General features: G+C 39.9%; 1 protein-coding gene across 1 annotated transcript; it reads left to right on the top strand.

Moving 5' to 3' along the window:
• Nucleotides 1–11720: 11720 nt before the first annotated feature.
• On the top strand, nucleotides 11721–17605 carry commd2 (COMM domain containing 2). Its single transcript, XM_053322176.1, has 6 exons — nucleotides 11721–11903; nucleotides 12679–12756; nucleotides 13765–13847; nucleotides 14114–14188; nucleotides 14626–14724; nucleotides 16264–17605. Exons 1-6 carry the CDS (start codon nucleotides 11837–11839, stop codon nucleotides 16459–16461), a joined length of 600 nt encoding a protein of 199 aa, XP_053178151.1. The 5' UTR covers nucleotides 11721–11836; the 3' UTR covers nucleotides 16462–17605.
• The last annotated feature ends 296 nt before the right edge of the window (nucleotides 17606–17901 follow it).

Genomic DNA, 17901 nt, shown 5'->3' with positions numbered 1-17901 from the left:
CACAAATTAGTTAGTACTGAGTGGTGGTCCATTATGCAATAAACACAGGTGTGATGTGAAAATGTGAAGTTGTCAGTGCATTGAGCACAAAGTTTTCAGTGAAATGGAGACATGTGTTCAACAGTTAAACTTGTGAAATTAATAATACTTGCATATTTTTCGTTTTCAAATAATCCTAGTTTAACAGCAAAAAACATTGCCATATTTCTTTTCAGATATGTACAACATCTAGCAAAACAGCCTGACTGCAAATTAAATAAAGTGAGCTCATTTAAATCTTCAGTTGTGAAAACTGAATCAAAAAACTGGAGTGACACACTATCAGATTAAGTGAATATCTGTGACATTACAGTTAAAGTAGTGATTCTTTTTGGGTTACATACAGAAAGGTCACAGTAAGGTCCAAAAGGCAGTGAGGAGGTATCATCATACAGCTTCAAGAAGAAGTTGTGACAATTTTCTATGCCTGGACGGAGCCCTTTCAAGTTGCCTGATCCTGGGCCAAATGTTACCTGGGCAAACGCCTAAAGGAAGAGACACTGGAACAAGTACAAGCTCTCATCATTGCCAGACTCAAAGACACGTATGTGCCCGGGGGAGAGGAGGTGACTCCCACACAACCACACCAACCTGACCCTACACCGCCTTTGGCTTGGGCGGAGTACGCCGTCATAGCCCAGGCGGGTGCAGGGCCACTCTCAGGGGGGGTTTGTACGACTGAGAAGGCCACCAGGCCCAAGGAGCCGAAGAAATCACACATGTCTGATAGAGCCCCTGCAACGCCTGCGGCTCGAGCTGCACGCACCGTCATAGCCGAAATGCATACAGGGACCTGCTCAGGGGGGGGGCTCGCACCACAAATATGGCCACCATGACGGATGAGACAGGAGGTTGGTCACCTCTCATGGGGGATGACTTAGTTGACACCGCGGTTCAGCCTCATGGGATGTCTCCTCCTTTTCCTCCTCCTCCCTCCATTCACCTCACCCCTCCAGGTGACTCAATGGGACTTCCATTTCTCACCCCTAAAGAACAGAGAACCCAGCATGAATCACAAGACAGATTCCCTTGTCGGCAACAAAACCAACGACGTCACTCCGGCCCCCCCTTCCTCCACTCCTCCCCCAGGAGCCAGGAAACCCAACACCTCAGCATCAAATACAGGCTCACTCCGAGGATACGGGTCCTATTTCGACTCTCCTTCCTCTATCATCTCAAAACCTTCTAACCCTGCTGTTCCCCTCAATAATCAAACACATTCGGTCCCCCTCAATAATCAAACAAATTCTGTTCCCCTCAATAAGCAAATAGAAAATTCTGTTCCCCTCAATAATCAAACGCATTCTGTTTCCCTCCATGTTGCGGCTCCTCGTCCACCTCTGGGTCGCAATAGTGACTGCATCATGGACTTGTCGCCTCAGGACTTGGATGAGAGACTGCGGCCATACATGGGGACTTCAAATGTGATCCCACTGACCCAGAGAGACACCCCACCGAGTGGTGGAGGGACCTCTGGATGGATGGTTGTCCAGACCAGGCTGTCTCTACGGCCAAAAGAGGCTACTCAAAAGTCACCCTGATCATATTTTGGTTTTGATAATTGCACTAACACGAACTAAATAACTTTCACTGTTGCAGTATTAAGTACATCTTAATAGTCAATATCAAGTGTAACAGTAGATGTAAGCAGAGAGTAGCACACAGAGCACAAGGCAGTAGCAACATGCACCAACTCTAAGCACTACACTACAGCACTTCATGCTTCACACATACCCTGTGTTAGCACACAACAGTGTGTACAGACACACACACACACACACACACACTACCTGCCTGCATTTGAGCAGTAAGTGTCAATATATTGAAGTTGTTATATTATTTTCATGTAGCCTTGAACTTTTGCATTGTGTAATCTGCTGAGTATACAGGAAATTACTGTGATGATTAAAGGGAACAATGTTGCACTAATTAATAAGGGTTTTTATAAGTGATAAGAAGTGAATGCTTGCATTGTCTTGGACATAGTCACACCACTGTAAGAAGAACAACAGAACACAATGTAACTTGAAGTGGAAAAGTACTGAGCGTGAAAAGGTTACCTTTAATGTGTTTGTCTCTTGCCAGTTGTGTTTCAGGTTACACTCTAAGGTGTCACAACAACGGATGGAGTCAGATATCACGAGGAGAAGGAATGACATGTCTTGAGCCAATCAAAAGAGGACTCTGCCTTGAGTTAACGCGTACTGCTCTGTACACTGTAAAACACTGGGTCAGGAAGAGATAGTCAGTCAGACTTCGTGAACTGATGATGCTTGTCAGGGATACTATAGTCAGACCCAGAGCTCCGTAACATTGCATATTCTACTGGTGTTAAAATAAAACTGATTGTTTTGAAGTAAATACTTCTTCTATTTCATTAAAAGAATACGCAAGGACAAACTGACAGCTTCCTCAACAAGACCCATCAGACACGTCAACACCGACAAAAAAATGGAAGACTGGGGTCTGAGTGTAGGCAAAAAGTGGGTGATAATAGGGGATTCCAACGTGGCCAGGCTCCCACCCTTCAACTGCAAGGACCCAGGCCCGTCGCAACAGGACAGGCAAACCATGCAATTGCCTGGGGCCCCGAGCTGGCCGGGGGCCCCCAGACAACGACTGGTTTTGAATTGAATGCAACGACAAACTGTGCGCGTCCCTTTAAATGCTGTGATGGTCAATGCAGGAAAGTGCAGCGACACTGTTATCGGAATCCCCCTCGGGGCCCCCCACACCGTACCTATGTTCCCAGGGTCCTATGTTCCTAGTTCCTAGTTGCTAGCTCAGCGGCTAACTCCGCTGTTAGCTCGGCGGCTAATTCGGCTGCTAGCTCGGTTGCTAGCTCGGCAGCTAACTCATCTGCTAACTCGGCTGCTAGCTTGGCTAACTGTAGACGGGATCATCCCTACTGTATGTTCCCCGGTCACATACAAAGCGGAGAACATAGGACCCGGGGGAACATAGGGTTGATCCCTGTTTATGTTAGCTACCTACTGACTCTCCCTGTGACTGTGGCCTCAGGTGAGAGGAGCTTTTCAGCTTTGAAGCTGATAAAGACATACATGAGGTCCACCATGAGCCAAGAGAGGCCCACAGGACTGGCCGTTATGTCAATTGAGCGTGATGTTCGCCGGTCTTTGGACATGGAGGACATTGTGGTTGCCTTTGCTGAAGCCAAGGCTCGCAAACAGCAGATGTAGATATTTTGCATATTTTTTAAAGGTTAATCTTATATGTGTGTGTGTACTTTTATCTATGTTGGATTTTATATTTAATACCGAATTTGCACTTTGTTTATATGTTGATTGCAAATGTTCAAATAAAATAAGTAAACATACTATGTGTGCAGTAGCCTATATGCAACATTTGTAAGCAGTATTTGCACTGTTAAGAAATATTTTATTGATATAATGTGTGGTTGAACTTCAACAGTGTGTCTACGCTGTGGTTCCTGTAGGCTTTGGGTGGGCGGGGTGGGATGGTGAGGCGTAGGTTTTTTTGCTGTGGTCCAGGGGTGTCGGCGTCGGAGGGCGGTGGTGGTGGGGGGGCCTCCAAGTCCATTTTGCTTGGGGCCCCCAAATTCCTTGAAACGGCTCTGCAAGGACCTACAAGTTGATAGCTATCCGGGGGCGACATTTGCACATGCGGAGGCTCTCATAAAGAAGGCTGCGGTGTCCACCAAAGTTGAAAAAAATATTTTGTCATTTGGACTAAACAACCGGAGCCAGATACAGAAGGGCCTGGCCACAAAACAATTAATGGCTGCAGTTAAAGCAGCTGAGGAAAAATTCCCCGGGGCTGAGGTCAGGGTGCCTCTTATCAATTTCTCCAGGTGGTTACTCCGCAAGGAACAGGACCAACTGACGGAACTGAATGCCCAAATTAGAAAAAAACTGTTTGTATATCCCTGAACTGCCGGTTAAACTGTTCCTCACCCTAAAAAATGATGTCCACTGGTCAAAACCTACAGCAAATGTGATGCTACACTGGTATGATCAAGTAAAATGCAAGTCCCCATAAGCCTGCCTATCCAGGAGGGGTCAAAAAATGTTAGTTTTATAAAAAAAATTCCAATTGACTGCCCCCCAATTCAACCTGTTACACAGAGGCCTCAGTTTTATCCTCACCATAGGCAGTAACCAAAATATAATTGAGCAAAATAGATGGGACATACAACAGTTCCACATGAGGATACGATTGTTAGCATATTTTGAAAAGGAGGGGAAATCTTCCTCCTTTCACTCCTAAATCTAACTGGGCTCCACCCCTGTCTAAATTACCACCTGAGATCACACATTTAATCAAAACTGACCTCCAGCACTTTGAAAGGAATTTCCAGCCAAGCAGAGTGAAACCCAGCCTCAGCAGGGAGGAAGCTGCAGCCCTGCTTGAGCTGAGAAACAAGAACATTATCATAAAGCCAGCTGATGAAGGCAGCTCTGTGATAATCATGGACAGGGAACAATATTCATGGGAAGGTCAGACAATAGACAAAAAAAATACTCTAAAATAAAAAACATATCCGGACACAATCAAATCAAACTAATAATTCAAAATTTGTTGGACAAAAAATTCATGAATAAAAAAACAATACAAATACCTGGTGGGGAACACTGAACCCAGACCTAGTCTTTTCTACATGCTACCAAAAACACACAAAGACTCTGAAAAGTGGAGCATTCCTCATGAAATCCCCCCCGGCAAACCGATAGTGTCGAATTGCAGTAGTGAAACTTACTTCACTGCTGAATATATAGACTACTATCTGAACCCCTTGTTGGCCAAACACCCCAGCTACATACAAGACACATCATTTTGTCAACACAATCAAATTCCTCCAAATTCACCATGGATATTGATAGCTTATACTCAAATATTGACATTAATGAGGGCATTCAAGCTGTAAAAAACATTTATGAAATATCCAGACAAGAGACCTGAAAAGGAACTCCTTCAACTGTTAGACATAAATTTGAGGAGAAATTTTGAATTTGACAGACAATTTTACTTACAAATGAAAGGAACAGCCATGGACAAGAAGTATGCACCAGTTTATGCCAACATTTTTATGGCTGAGTGGGAGACTTCTGCCCTGGCTGCCTGCGATAAAAAGCCCCTATACCATTTGAGGTACTTGGATGATATCTAGGGTGTTTGGCTTCACTCAAGGGAGGATTTCCTAGTCTTCCTCACCACCCTGAACACACAACCCCTCAAATCACACTCAAATCCACCACCCTCACTTCAGTCGATTTTTTAGACACAACTACATATAAGGGGGTGGATTTTGAACAAAAATCACAAACTGGACGTTAAGGTGTTTAAGGAGACAGACACTCACGCTCTGCTCCACAAAAGCAGCCACCATCCCAAACATACTTATGCCTGCTAAAAATCCCAATTTTAGAGATTCCACAGAATATGTAGCCACGAAGGGGACTTCAGGACAGCTACTAAAACACTATTTAAGACATTGGCTACTAGAGGCTACAGCTGCTCATTTAGGAGAATAGCTCTAAACAATTTTTTAAAAACAAAACCTATTTTAGGGTCATACTGTCAGGGCTGTCTGCAAGATTGGACACACAAGTTCAGACACAAACCAAGAACTCAGAGGTGGTGGTGATAAACCGGTTTATTGCCAAGAAACAGGTGAGAACAGATGCACAGGATGATGGAGATGGACCAGAAACCGATTGGTGGGGAATCCAGAGGAAGTAGGGACAGATATGTGGGCGGACTGGTGGAGCAGAAAGAGGGTTCCAGGGAGACCACGATGGAGCAGGTGAGTAGATGGGTCCAGGAGCTGAAGACAGGGAAACATCAATACATGCTAAGAAAACACTGACGAAGAGACAAGAGCCAAGGCTATGGAGTTAGATTTGTTTCATAATGTTGTGTGTGTGCAGATCGACAATCTGTGTGTAAATGTGTAATCTGTAAATATAAACACCTTCCACAAATACAAAAAAAAGATTTGTATATTCACAAAAATATTTTGCAAATATAAAACGGATCTGCAAATACACAAACAAATTCCACAAATATAAAAAATGCATTAAATTAATTTTGTGAACTCAGTTTTTATTTGTGAATCGAAAAAACATTTGTGGATCCCAGTTCTACGCCTGTGGATTTGCTTTTTACACACACGGAGTTTTGAAACAAACTTTCCGCCGGTCCGAACGAAAATCCACTCGTATCACTCGGCTATTTTCGGATAGCAAGTGATCGCCTACTGGTGACGTCATTTCCGCATATCAAAGTAAGAGCACGCAGTCTTTCTATGAGCTTTTTTAAATGTTTATCAGCGATAAGTGACGTGCATTCATGGTTTCATGTTAATGTCATACAGTGATTATTAGTGTGTGTTTATTTGTTCTATGTATATTATCTAGCACACACTTTCATATACATTTCTGTGTGAGTATGAAAGGCACCAGGATGCTTGTGGGCAATGTTCAGACAATTTTTATCGTTAAACAATAATAAAAAATAAATAAATAAATAAACACAGCTATTCATAAAACAGAATGAATACAAATGCAAAATATATTATCATTATTATTATTATTTTTATTATTGTTTAACGATAAAAAATGCCTTTTAAATGCTGTGCTGAAAATGTCTAAATCTTAAACCCCATAATTTTCTACTGATTACACTAGTATTGAAAGGTTGTGAAGAGATGTCTGGATGTCAGTCACCAGCATCTTCTACAGGGGCCCTCTTTACAGGTTGGATTGTTATGACTTCTGGTCTATTTACAATGCATCTTAATCATATTTGCAATGTATAAAATCCTGCACCCTGTTCGTTCTCCCAGCCCGCAACATGAATGCTTACACATAGACATTAGAACTACATTAGTAAGAGTACACTACTAATAAGATGAAGTGCGTTGTGACTTTTACCCATCTGAAAGAATACATGAAAAATATAAAGGATGAGGTGGCTGATAACTGCTTACTGAAGAAGCAGCCAAGCCACCGCTTTAGAGAGCTGAACGTTGCCCACAAGCATCCTGGTGCCTTTCATACTCACACAGAAATGTATATGAAAGTGTGTGCTAGATAATATACATAGAACAAATAAACACACACTAATAATCACTGTATGACATTAACATGAAACCATGAATGCACGTCACTTATCGCTGATAAACATTTAAAAAAGCTCATAGAAAGACTGCGTGCTCTTACTTTGATATGCGGAAATGACGTCACCAGTAGGCGATCACTTGCTATCCGAAAATAGCCGAGTGATACGAGTGGATTTTCGTTCGGACCGGCGGAAAGTTTGTTTCAAAACTCCGTGTGTGTAAAAAGCAAATCCACAGGCGTAGAACTGGGATCCACAAATGTTTTTTCGATTCACAAATAAAAACTGAGTTCACAAAATTAATTTAATGCATTTTTTATATTTGTGGAATTTGTTTGTGTATTTGCAGATCCGTTTTATATTTGCAAAATATTTTTGTGAATATACAAATCTTTTTTTTGTATTTGTGGAAGGTGTTTATATTTACAGATTACACATTTACACACAGATTGTCGATCTGCACACACACAACATTATGAAACAAATCTAACTCCATACAAGGCACTATACCACTGTGGTTAAGCAGACGATCTGGCGACGAGTGGAGGACTGAACCAGATTTATGGATGAGGTGATTAGATGCAGACAAGGCTCCATTGATTTCAGGTGTGCAGGTAAGTGTTCCAGCTCCGCCCAGCTCCAGACCAACCTCCAGTCAGAACACACACACACACAAGACAGACTCACCCAACACAGAAAAGGAGGGGGAAACTTGGGGAAATGGCAAACACAGGAAATCCTGACACATCAATGCTCCCCTTCGTGGCTACATACTCTCTACCAGCAACCCAACTGGTCAGGGCCACTAAAGAGAACTTCACCAGGCTACTTGGCAGCTCAGACAAGTTTAAATATCACAGATTATCTGCAAGATTATCTGGTCAGAGCAAAGGTCAGGCCTTTGGTGACCCCTAAACCCAGAGGTCAAGGGAAGTTCTACAAACAACTAATTTGGCTTCACAACAGGACTAACAAAAATGTTTTTAATAACCTTTCCTGGGGGAACACCCACACCAAAATTTTTGTTTATTTAATCACCTGTTCAAAATGTGGTGCACAATGTGTTGGTGAAACGGCTAACACTCTCCTCCAAAGGTTTAAACGACACAGATACAATATTTTGCGACAGAAGGAGACTCACACTCCTCTGGTCAGCCATTTTTTGAAGCATGGATGGCCGTCGGTGCAAGCCTCGGTCATCCAAAGCAACCCAAACTGGACTACATACCAGAGAGTCCGGACTGAAAGACTCTGGATGAGCAACCTGGACAGAAGATATCCCAGAGGCCTAAATCAACGCTAGGGCGTCCCCGGCCGTGAACAGGAAGGACTGTGAAATGCACCTGCTCATATGACCTATTTACACCTAACCTGACCCTTTATCCTAAACCTAACCTCAGTCCTACTCAGATGACCTACTTACACCTAACCTGACCCTTTATCCTAAACCTAACCTCAGTCCTGCCCGTGCCTAATCCTAACCTTAATCCCATTTATATCATTAAGACCATTTAAATCACAGGATAGGAGGTGACAGAACTACATGATTAGATTACACATTAAATTATCTTAACACACAATTTGTCATAAACACAACACATCATGATTCAAATCAATTACATACACATATAAGAGATATGACAGCTACACAACATAATACACACTCAGCACATGATTAGTGGATATAAATCACAATAAACTCAGATTTTAAATTCACATAACATGATTGGAAAAATTACATGATTCAATTCATAATTAGGCCTAAGGGCCTTTGCACAAGATTGTTGTATTATTGTTGTCATTTAATGCTGTAATTTTTATACAAAACTAGAAAATGGGTTCATGGCACTTTGTAAATAGTATACATGTGTAAAAGTGTTTTGTTTTACTGTAATAGTCTAATTTTAAGAAAACTATACGATCACGTTGTCAAATATTTACTAACGGCAACAGCGTCAGTTTGTCCCTGTTGCTGTTGACGCCCACAGCTGCGGGCAAGGAGCTGTCACCACTGGCCATGTTGATGTGTTTTTCTGTATTATTTAACGGTGCTAGCCTGATCAATAAACGCTGTAAACCCAGAGAGACAGATTGTCGAATGGTCTCTTCTGTCTGCTGAGATTGAGCTGAAAAGAAGGGGTTATATTGGCATAGAGACTAAAGTTACATTTAGACAAAGATGCGTCCTTGCATGAAAGGAGGACAACAATATTCCATTAATCTTAGATTTGATTGACAATAAGGGTTACATGACAGATGACAGATATTATTCATAGACATGTAGCCTACAAGCTTTTGACATTGTAAAGTACACACAGCACAAATAAGACAAAGAGTGGTCGAGCTGTTTGTCCTGTTACCATCATCCCCCTGACTCTGGTCTTCAGAGTCAACTGACTTGGGTTTTCCTTTGATCTATTTCTGAGAGCAGGTCCTCAGTCTCAGAGCTTGTAAAGTTCTTCTTAGTCTTTGGTGTTATTTTCATGAATGGAGCTTCTCTACAACCTGTGAACATCTGACGTTATAAGGAATTTTGAGGGCGTCATTCATGTTAATTTACTCTTCTCAGGAACAGGCTTTCATTTAGACAAGTGGGATTCATCATGTTTATGAAGGTCATTTACTGTTGTACATTGACTGTTTCCTGGTGATACGAGTATTTAGTGAATCCGAAGTGTCACACTTGAAAGGTCCACCTCAAGAAAAAAGTATGACGAATTTAAAAAACTTAAAAAAATGTATCTGGCCCATTGTGTTATTTGATGGGACTTTTTGCCTTTTTGCTTAAAAAGGGCAATACAAACTCTTTAGAGTGATTGGAATAGTTTAAACTTCCATGGGAACCACCTGTAGGTTCAGCACCTCAGGAGTAGAGATGGGAATCGAGAACCGGTTCGAAATGATCCATTCCATTGGAATCATATGACTCAGAGTTTATCAATTCACTGCTCAGGAACGGAAAAGGCAGGACTCATCTGTGATGGTAGTGCAGCCTTCAGACTGTTTACAGCCATATACAGTCTATGTTTACAGCACGCACACGCTAGGGGTGTGACGATACACTTAGACGAGACGAGACACGATATTGGGTTCACCAGATTGAGATGAGATTTTAACATTATTTTTAAGCAAAGTTCAATGAGGAAATATATGACTTATAAAGAATAGAAACTATTCTAGTATATAAATACAGTCGGGGCAGAGAGCCTCTGTGGCGGAACTCCAGCGCGGATAGTCAGTGACACAGATACTTTTTTTCTAGATTCCTGCTTACTTTCTGTTGCACTTTTAGTTAAAACCAGGTCTCCTACTTGTTGTTTTACTTGCTTCCAGAGTCCAGTCAGTGGTGTTTTTATTTGTGTTTAATTCATATTTTGGTGTTGTCTTGGTGTCATCTGGGGGTATTTTCTTCACTTGGAGCGGTGGCAGCGGGGGTTTAACTGTATGCATGTCCCAGGAATAAAGACTTTTTTCTGCGGCCCTGATTTTGCCTATGGTCTTGCATATGGATCCGCCCTCTCCACTCTTCCAGGACAAGAGTAGGCCTACAGTCAAATTACTTCTCATCACTCCAAAAACTAGATGAAATTTGATATGTGCCTAACGAAAGATTTGTCAGTCAAAGATAAGATACTTTTATCCAAATTGAAGGATAATCACATTTACTATATCCGACTAAAGTTGGCTATTGCATGTCACAAAATCAGTAATCCAAAAATAACTCTAACTTATTCAACCTTTTATGGAAAAACAAGTCTCACTACTTCAATAAATATCTTTCTTTCCTTAAAGACATTTGGTATCCCAATACCAGCACCAGATTATAGTATTTGATGCAGTACCAGCATGTTTTTTTAAAGACTGTTGCAAGGCAGCAGTGTATCTAATGACATAATGTTTAAGATATATGTTCTGTTAAATGACATCAATATAGAGGATAACAAATATAATAACAGATTGTTTATACATATGATACATTGCCATGTAACTTCTTGTAGCAAATACTATTGATATATGAGAACATTAATAAGGAATGATTTGGACTTAAACAAATATTTATTACATATAAATTTAATTTGCAAATTAAAAGAGGCATTATTCTTTATTATGAGAAAAAAGGATATGGAGGTCATGTTTCTTAATCGTTATTTTTATATTAAAAGTTTCATATCACTAAATGCAAATTGTATGAAAGGAAACTCATTATTTTTCAGCTTAAGAATGACACTATTGAAACACTAAAAGGACTGACGAATCAAAAAACCATCTGGACTATGAGTATTCACGAGGCCTTAAAATCCTCTTTTAATTCTAATTTAAATGTGACCCGTCTTGTTTTTCTTTTTGTTTTGTTTTTTATTGTAGGCTAATTGTCATATTTTGTAGGCTACAACCTTTAAAGCATAACAGTTGAAGCAGATGATTAGGTCCAGAAGATGGCAATAAAGCAACAAAAAAAGCTAACCGCTGCATTGTGAGTGTCAGAGTGTTACATACTGCGATGCAGTAGGCGGCGGCATGCACCTTTAACGTTGGTGTGTAGTCCGCCAGAAAAAGAAGGAAGAAGAAGAATTAGACACCAGAGAAGAAGGAGAAGGGGCAGACATCCCGGCTGAAATCGTTTTCCGGGTTTATGGATATGTAAACTCCTGAATGTTTAAACTGTTAGAGCGCTGCCAGGACGCTGCTAGAGAAGATGCTGCTGGTTTTGTCTGAAGACCATAAAGAACACCTCTCCTTCTTGCCGAAGGTCGACACTGCAGGTAATAAGAGCTGTCAACTCTTCAGCTTCTAATGAGACCTGCTGACTGTCAGCTGACAACACGGGATGTGTAATTCCGCAGTTTGGAAAAACTACAATAAAAACAATATACAATTTGGGAAATATAATCTGTCATCATAATCATGAGCACCATCATAACCATCGGATATTTCAGCACGTCCATTATAGATCGCTAGCTCATATGAGAAGAGCATCTTATTTTGTTTTGTACATGATACATTATTTAGACTATTTATTTGACACATTTCAAATATCTATGTAATATGCTTTAAAACAATTCTGCACTTCTCTTGTCTTTCTCCTGGTGTGTGGAAAAGAGTCAGAGAGACTTTACCAGAGCTGACTACTGTGTTGATTAGCTGCATCATCTGAGTAATTGGGCAGCAAGAAACAGTTACATTTTTTAAAGATGCCATGCACTTTGACATACATTTTCCATCTTACTTGCACACACACACATAGTGTGATGATACTGTGCATGTTTCTAGATGCCAGTCAGCACAGATCTGTGATTTAGTGCTGTGATGAAATAGTGTGTGATATTTACCATTTATGACATTTGTGCACTGTGTGGATTATTGAAACGCTAAATCTGTTTTTGCAACTGAATGATATTTATCTGCATAGTTCCTTGGGAGAATGATGACATAAAACAATTTTCTGTATAATCGTAACCAAAAGTATGAATTAAACACATTGGTGGTTTTGGGGTTTAATATATTGAGTGTATGGCCATGTTTTTTGTTTGTCCTCAGTGGTTGGTGAGTTTGGTCGCATAGCGCTGGAGTTCCTAAAGAAAGGGACCACCCCCAAGATCTATGAGGGAGCAGCTAGTAAGACACACACCATTCATTACACACTCCCTATGAATGAGCTGACTGGTCCACTCCAACACTATGCACCTCTACTGCCGCCTCTCAAAACACCATAAAGTTGAATTAACAGCTTTGTAAGTCATGAGTATTAGAACGTTGATGGCAGCAGGAGTTACTACAGGACTGTGGTATTGGCCTCTGGATTAGGTGGATGTCATTAACTGAGTTTACATTCACACTGCCAAATCCTGTTATGAAGCATAATTAAAAAAGAAGTTCATTGTACTGCTCTTATATTGGGTTTTATTTTGCAAAATTATGTCAAGGACAACAAAGAGGACTTTTTGTAAAACGTACTAAATAATACAAATCTGTTTAATTGATACCCCCAATACATGCACAGTACTAAATGGACTGTGGGACAGATATACACAATTTATGGTGGGAATGAGACAAAATGTCCTAGGCTTATGTTCCTGGGATTTACATAGTAAGGACAGCATCAGTCTTTTTTAGCGGGAGGTACTGGGAGCTGTAATGTTGGAAACTAGAAGCTTCAAGTGCATATAAAATGAGAATGGACTTTACAGTGAAGTAGTAGACAACTTGTAATTAGCAGTTAAACTTTTGAAATGAAGAATATTTGCTTATAGATTCTGGATTTCTCATTATGGATAAAGGTAATTTTGCAACATTTTGTGGGAAAAAACATATCAGACAAGTATTTATCAGTGTTTTTATATGCCTAAAAGGTGTACGGAGGTAACCTTTTAAATACTTTGATACAGCTCAAATCATTATCAATAACTAAAAGGGACAGCATAAAGAATTTGGCATGGTGTACCTCTGCTCTGTAGGTTGAATCATCTGGTTTTGTGTCTACTAACCAATATATCACATGATAATAAGGGTGCTTATTAATGCCAAACAGAACTGAATTGATTAATATCATGCAGCTTTGACACTCATGCTACCTAGCAAGTGCCAGGACTTCAGAGTAAATCCATAACGCATCACTGCTTGCAGGGAAGCTGTGTGTTCCTGTGGAAATGGTGCAGCATGGAGTGGAAGGCCTGATGTATCTGATGACAGAGAGCTCCAAACACATGGTGACACACACACACACACACATACACACACACACACACACACACACACACACACACACACACACACACACACACACACACACAGACTTTCTCCTTTCTTTCTGTGATTGAAATGGCATAAAGACTGTCAGACATCTCCTATAACACCTAATAAACCAGCTATATCATCAGCTGTGGTGAACATTAAAATATTGAAGGAATCAACTGTTCTATGTGTCACTTTTCCTTGTGTATATGTGTGTGTGTGTGTGTGTGTGTTTATGTAGATCTCTGAAGTGGATTTCCTGGACTCAGTGTTGATCTTGGGGTTTGTTGAAGAGCTTAATCAGATCCTTCTACAGGTGACTTATAATCTGTTTTCTTTATCTAAAGATACTTTAAATCTGTCAGGTATATCAGACAATTAATTTCACTTTGTATTACTATGAACATAGGTAGTGGGGTTCAAGTGCCTGACTCACAGCAGGTAAAGGCTTATTAGGTTTTTACTTGAGCAGTCTGTGAAGGCAAACAAAACAGGCAGGAACAGATGAGGGTCAAAATAGTGGCGTGGGGCAGGTATACATACTAGGGTGGTGATGAGGGAATGGAAAACAGGTATACAGGTGGGTGGGGAAGTCAGGTGATGGGATTGGCGGGAAAATGATAGTAACTGAAGGGCGTGTCTGAAATTACTGGAGAGGTCATTGACAGTAAAATTGGCAACAGAGGATGATGATGGTGTGACCAGAAATGACTGTTGTGACAGACTGAATTTGTGACGATTTTGTTTTTACAGCTCTACCTGCAGCACCAAAGTCAGATCCGCAGTGTCCTAAGTTTGCTGCCCTCCAATCTGCCTGCCTACCACAATGTGGAATGGAGACTGGATGTTCAGGTGTGTGTGTTTATGTGTTGATGGTAGATAGTTTCTGGGGGGTTTTTCAAGCCGGTCTTAACACAATACTGACATGCCATAATTATTGTCTTAGTCAGTGTGACAATTATCATAATTAATTTATGTTATATTATCTATGTAAGGGATACTCCTAGTTCCAAAGTAGGTCAACAATTCTTAAAATGGTCCCCTTTTTTTTTTTTTTTGTTTTGCATTTTTTCTTTTATTGGACAGTTAGCAGCAAAGGGTCAAACAGTAAACAAGAGGAGTGAGAGATGGTTATGTAACAAACTTCCCTGGCTGGAATCAAACCTGGGATGTTCAGTTATGTTATCGTAGTAACTTTTCATTCATATTCTGATATTTAAATCCTGGACAAATCCATGTGGGACCTTTGCAATGGCAAGTGGTTCAATAGCTAAAATGAAATGGAGAGGGCAGAGGGGCCTTCATTGATGGCATTCTCTAGATATAGAGATGGGATAGAACATGAAATCTCCACCACCGAGCTACACAACTACGATAAGACATATAAAAGACACAAACAAAGAAAAGTCCACCCATAGGCCTCCACCATGCAAATGTAAACGCCGCCCTCGAAACACACAAAAAGATAGATAGTTTGATTGATACAGTACTATTGGTTAAGACTATGGCTGCTGAATTTTTACACAGTAATTTAACCCTAATGCACAGTGTTTCCCCAAAGCCAAATTGAGTAAACATATGAATAAGACAGGGAAATTCGACCTTATCAAGAGCTCTGTCTGCATCTACAGAAAGCAAGGCTGTATCTACTTTCTCCTTTTGACTGTATAAAATATTCATCACTCTCATCACTAACATTATGGCTGCCTTTTATGAAACCATTCTGATCAGAGTTGATCACTTTAAGAAGTGCTCTCTCTAATTGCATTGTCAGGAATTTGCTAAAAATGTTCATATTCAAGTTAAGAAGATAAATCGAGTGTATTTATTATGTGCATGATTATATTGTATTTTAATAACTGTACAGCACTTTGGTGAGGTTGTTTTTAAATGGGCTTTACAAATAAATCTTGACTTGACTGCTGAAGCTTCATATTAGCTTATGAACTTTGGAATGTACTTTTGCATATGCATACACATTGACACATCAGTGTTGTATCAAGACAGGCCTGAAAAACTTGAATCCCCTCTAAAGGAATTATTATTCAACTGCTGCACATTTAAATGGGTAATGTAGTAGATAAGTGAATATGTTCACTGTTGTGTTTAGTTTCCTTATGTAATTGTGTTTGTTAATGTAGTAGTTTTTAAGTCACTCAAATTTCTTTCAGGCAGCAGACTTTGTGAGCCTACAGGTATGAAATGTGGAAAGGTGGAAGTCAGAGTACAGTATAACCTAATAAACCTATATAGACTGGCTTATATGAGCTCTGTGTTTTCACCACTTGCTGCTGTAAAGATTCAGTTGAACAATATCCAGATTTTAACTACTTTCCCCCTTTTGTTTCTCTGTCACGTCACACGGTGATTTCCCTCACTCTATCTTGCCAGTTGGCAAGTCGTTCAGTCCGTCAGCAGGCCATTCCCATGCTGTCGCTGCGGCTGCTTCTGATGACAGGTTGTGACCACAGCAGCAGGGCGCTTCAGACAGACCCCAGCACCCTCCTGCATCTCATCTCCACGTTGGAGGCTGCTCTTGCTGCCATGAAAACCAGTCACACTCGCCGCATATTACGCAACATCAAATAACTCCCCTTCCCCTGGTCTCTTTCTGTGTAATGTGGCAGGATATGCACATAACAGCCTTTTATACCTGGAACACATTAAGCAGACTCTCTGTAACCTTCAGTGCAGTGTTGAATGTTTATTTTGGTTTGGCTGTTGAACTAAGTTTTTACCTATCTGAATAGTAAGTGATCACCTCTTTATTACTCTTGATTCACGATATGTGCCAAACAGTATTAACTGTATTGTGTGTAAGTTTCTATAGTCCTGATATTGAATTAAAGTGTAAGGCAGAGATGAAAATAATGTAAAGACTGAAAGACCCTGACTTCACTTCAGTTCAGTTATATTTATATAGCACCAAATAACAACAAAAGTTATCTCAAGGCACTTTTCACATAGAGCAGGTCTAGACCGTGGTCTTTTTTTTTTTTAAGAGGTACATCTGTCTCAACAGAACATTAACATGCTGTTTAAAAGTAAGCAGAGGAGGGACAGTCATTGCTGTTGCTTCTGAGCCATGATTTGTAAGGACACATCAAGCTTAGTGAAAACTGCACAATTGAAGACAGATTTTTGCCTGTGTTTGTCCTACTCATTGGACAGCTATTGCATTTTATGCTTTCCTGCAATTTTAAATCAGTAACAACAATGAAAAGTGATCATACTTTCTAAAATGTTGTGCTGAAACAAAAAAATTGAATGCATATAAGTCAGATAATTAGTTAAATTCAATATGTTCCTCAGTAATAAGTGCTGTTAAAATCAGGTGGTCTTAACCCATTTTAGTTGCTGGACACTGTTTTAAACAAATGTTACTCCAACAAGAGGCATTAGTGGCAGAATAATCTGCATTTGGTGCTCTAGGGAGTGTTTCTGGGAGCATGGCAGTGTGTGAGATTTAATCAAAATGTATGTCTGTGACGTGTTTGTGTGTAATGAAGGTACATGTCATCCATTGCAACAGCGTGGCTTATGTTTTTATCAGTTTTTTTTAGCTTTATAACACAGAGGAATGAGATATATCAGATTTTGATATACACACAGTAATTACAGAAAATTAATTTTTGGTTTAGTTCTTTTCATGCAATGATATGTAAAAATGTAGAAAATAAAAAGGTAATTTGACAATAAGAAACAAAAATACAGAGTACTTCTTACAAATCATACATAAACTGATAATTGATGATACTACTTTTATAGGCTACTTGGATTCTCAATTTTAACCATGAATATAGTATTTCTAGTAAATTACAGTAAAAGGGAATAATTCATTGTTTGAAAGACATGTTGTATAATGATCTTGTGTTATCATTGCAACACGACTAACAAAAAATATTTTAGTACTTCTAAACACAAGTCTTGCTCTAAAAGGCAGTTACACAGATTATACAACATTTTGAATGTCAAATATGTCTCTTAACAAGACAACAAAATGACTGGTTTAATTAAAAGAGTTCAAGT

Source organism: Scomber japonicus, chromosome 7 (genome assembly GCF_027409825.1).
Source record: "Scomber japonicus isolate fScoJap1 chromosome 7, fScoJap1.pri, whole genome shotgun sequence".
In the NCBI taxonomy this organism is placed as follows: domain Eukaryota; kingdom Metazoa; phylum Chordata; class Actinopteri; order Scombriformes; family Scombridae; genus Scomber; species Scomber japonicus.
This window is presented reverse-complemented; position numbering and strand designations above follow the sequence as displayed.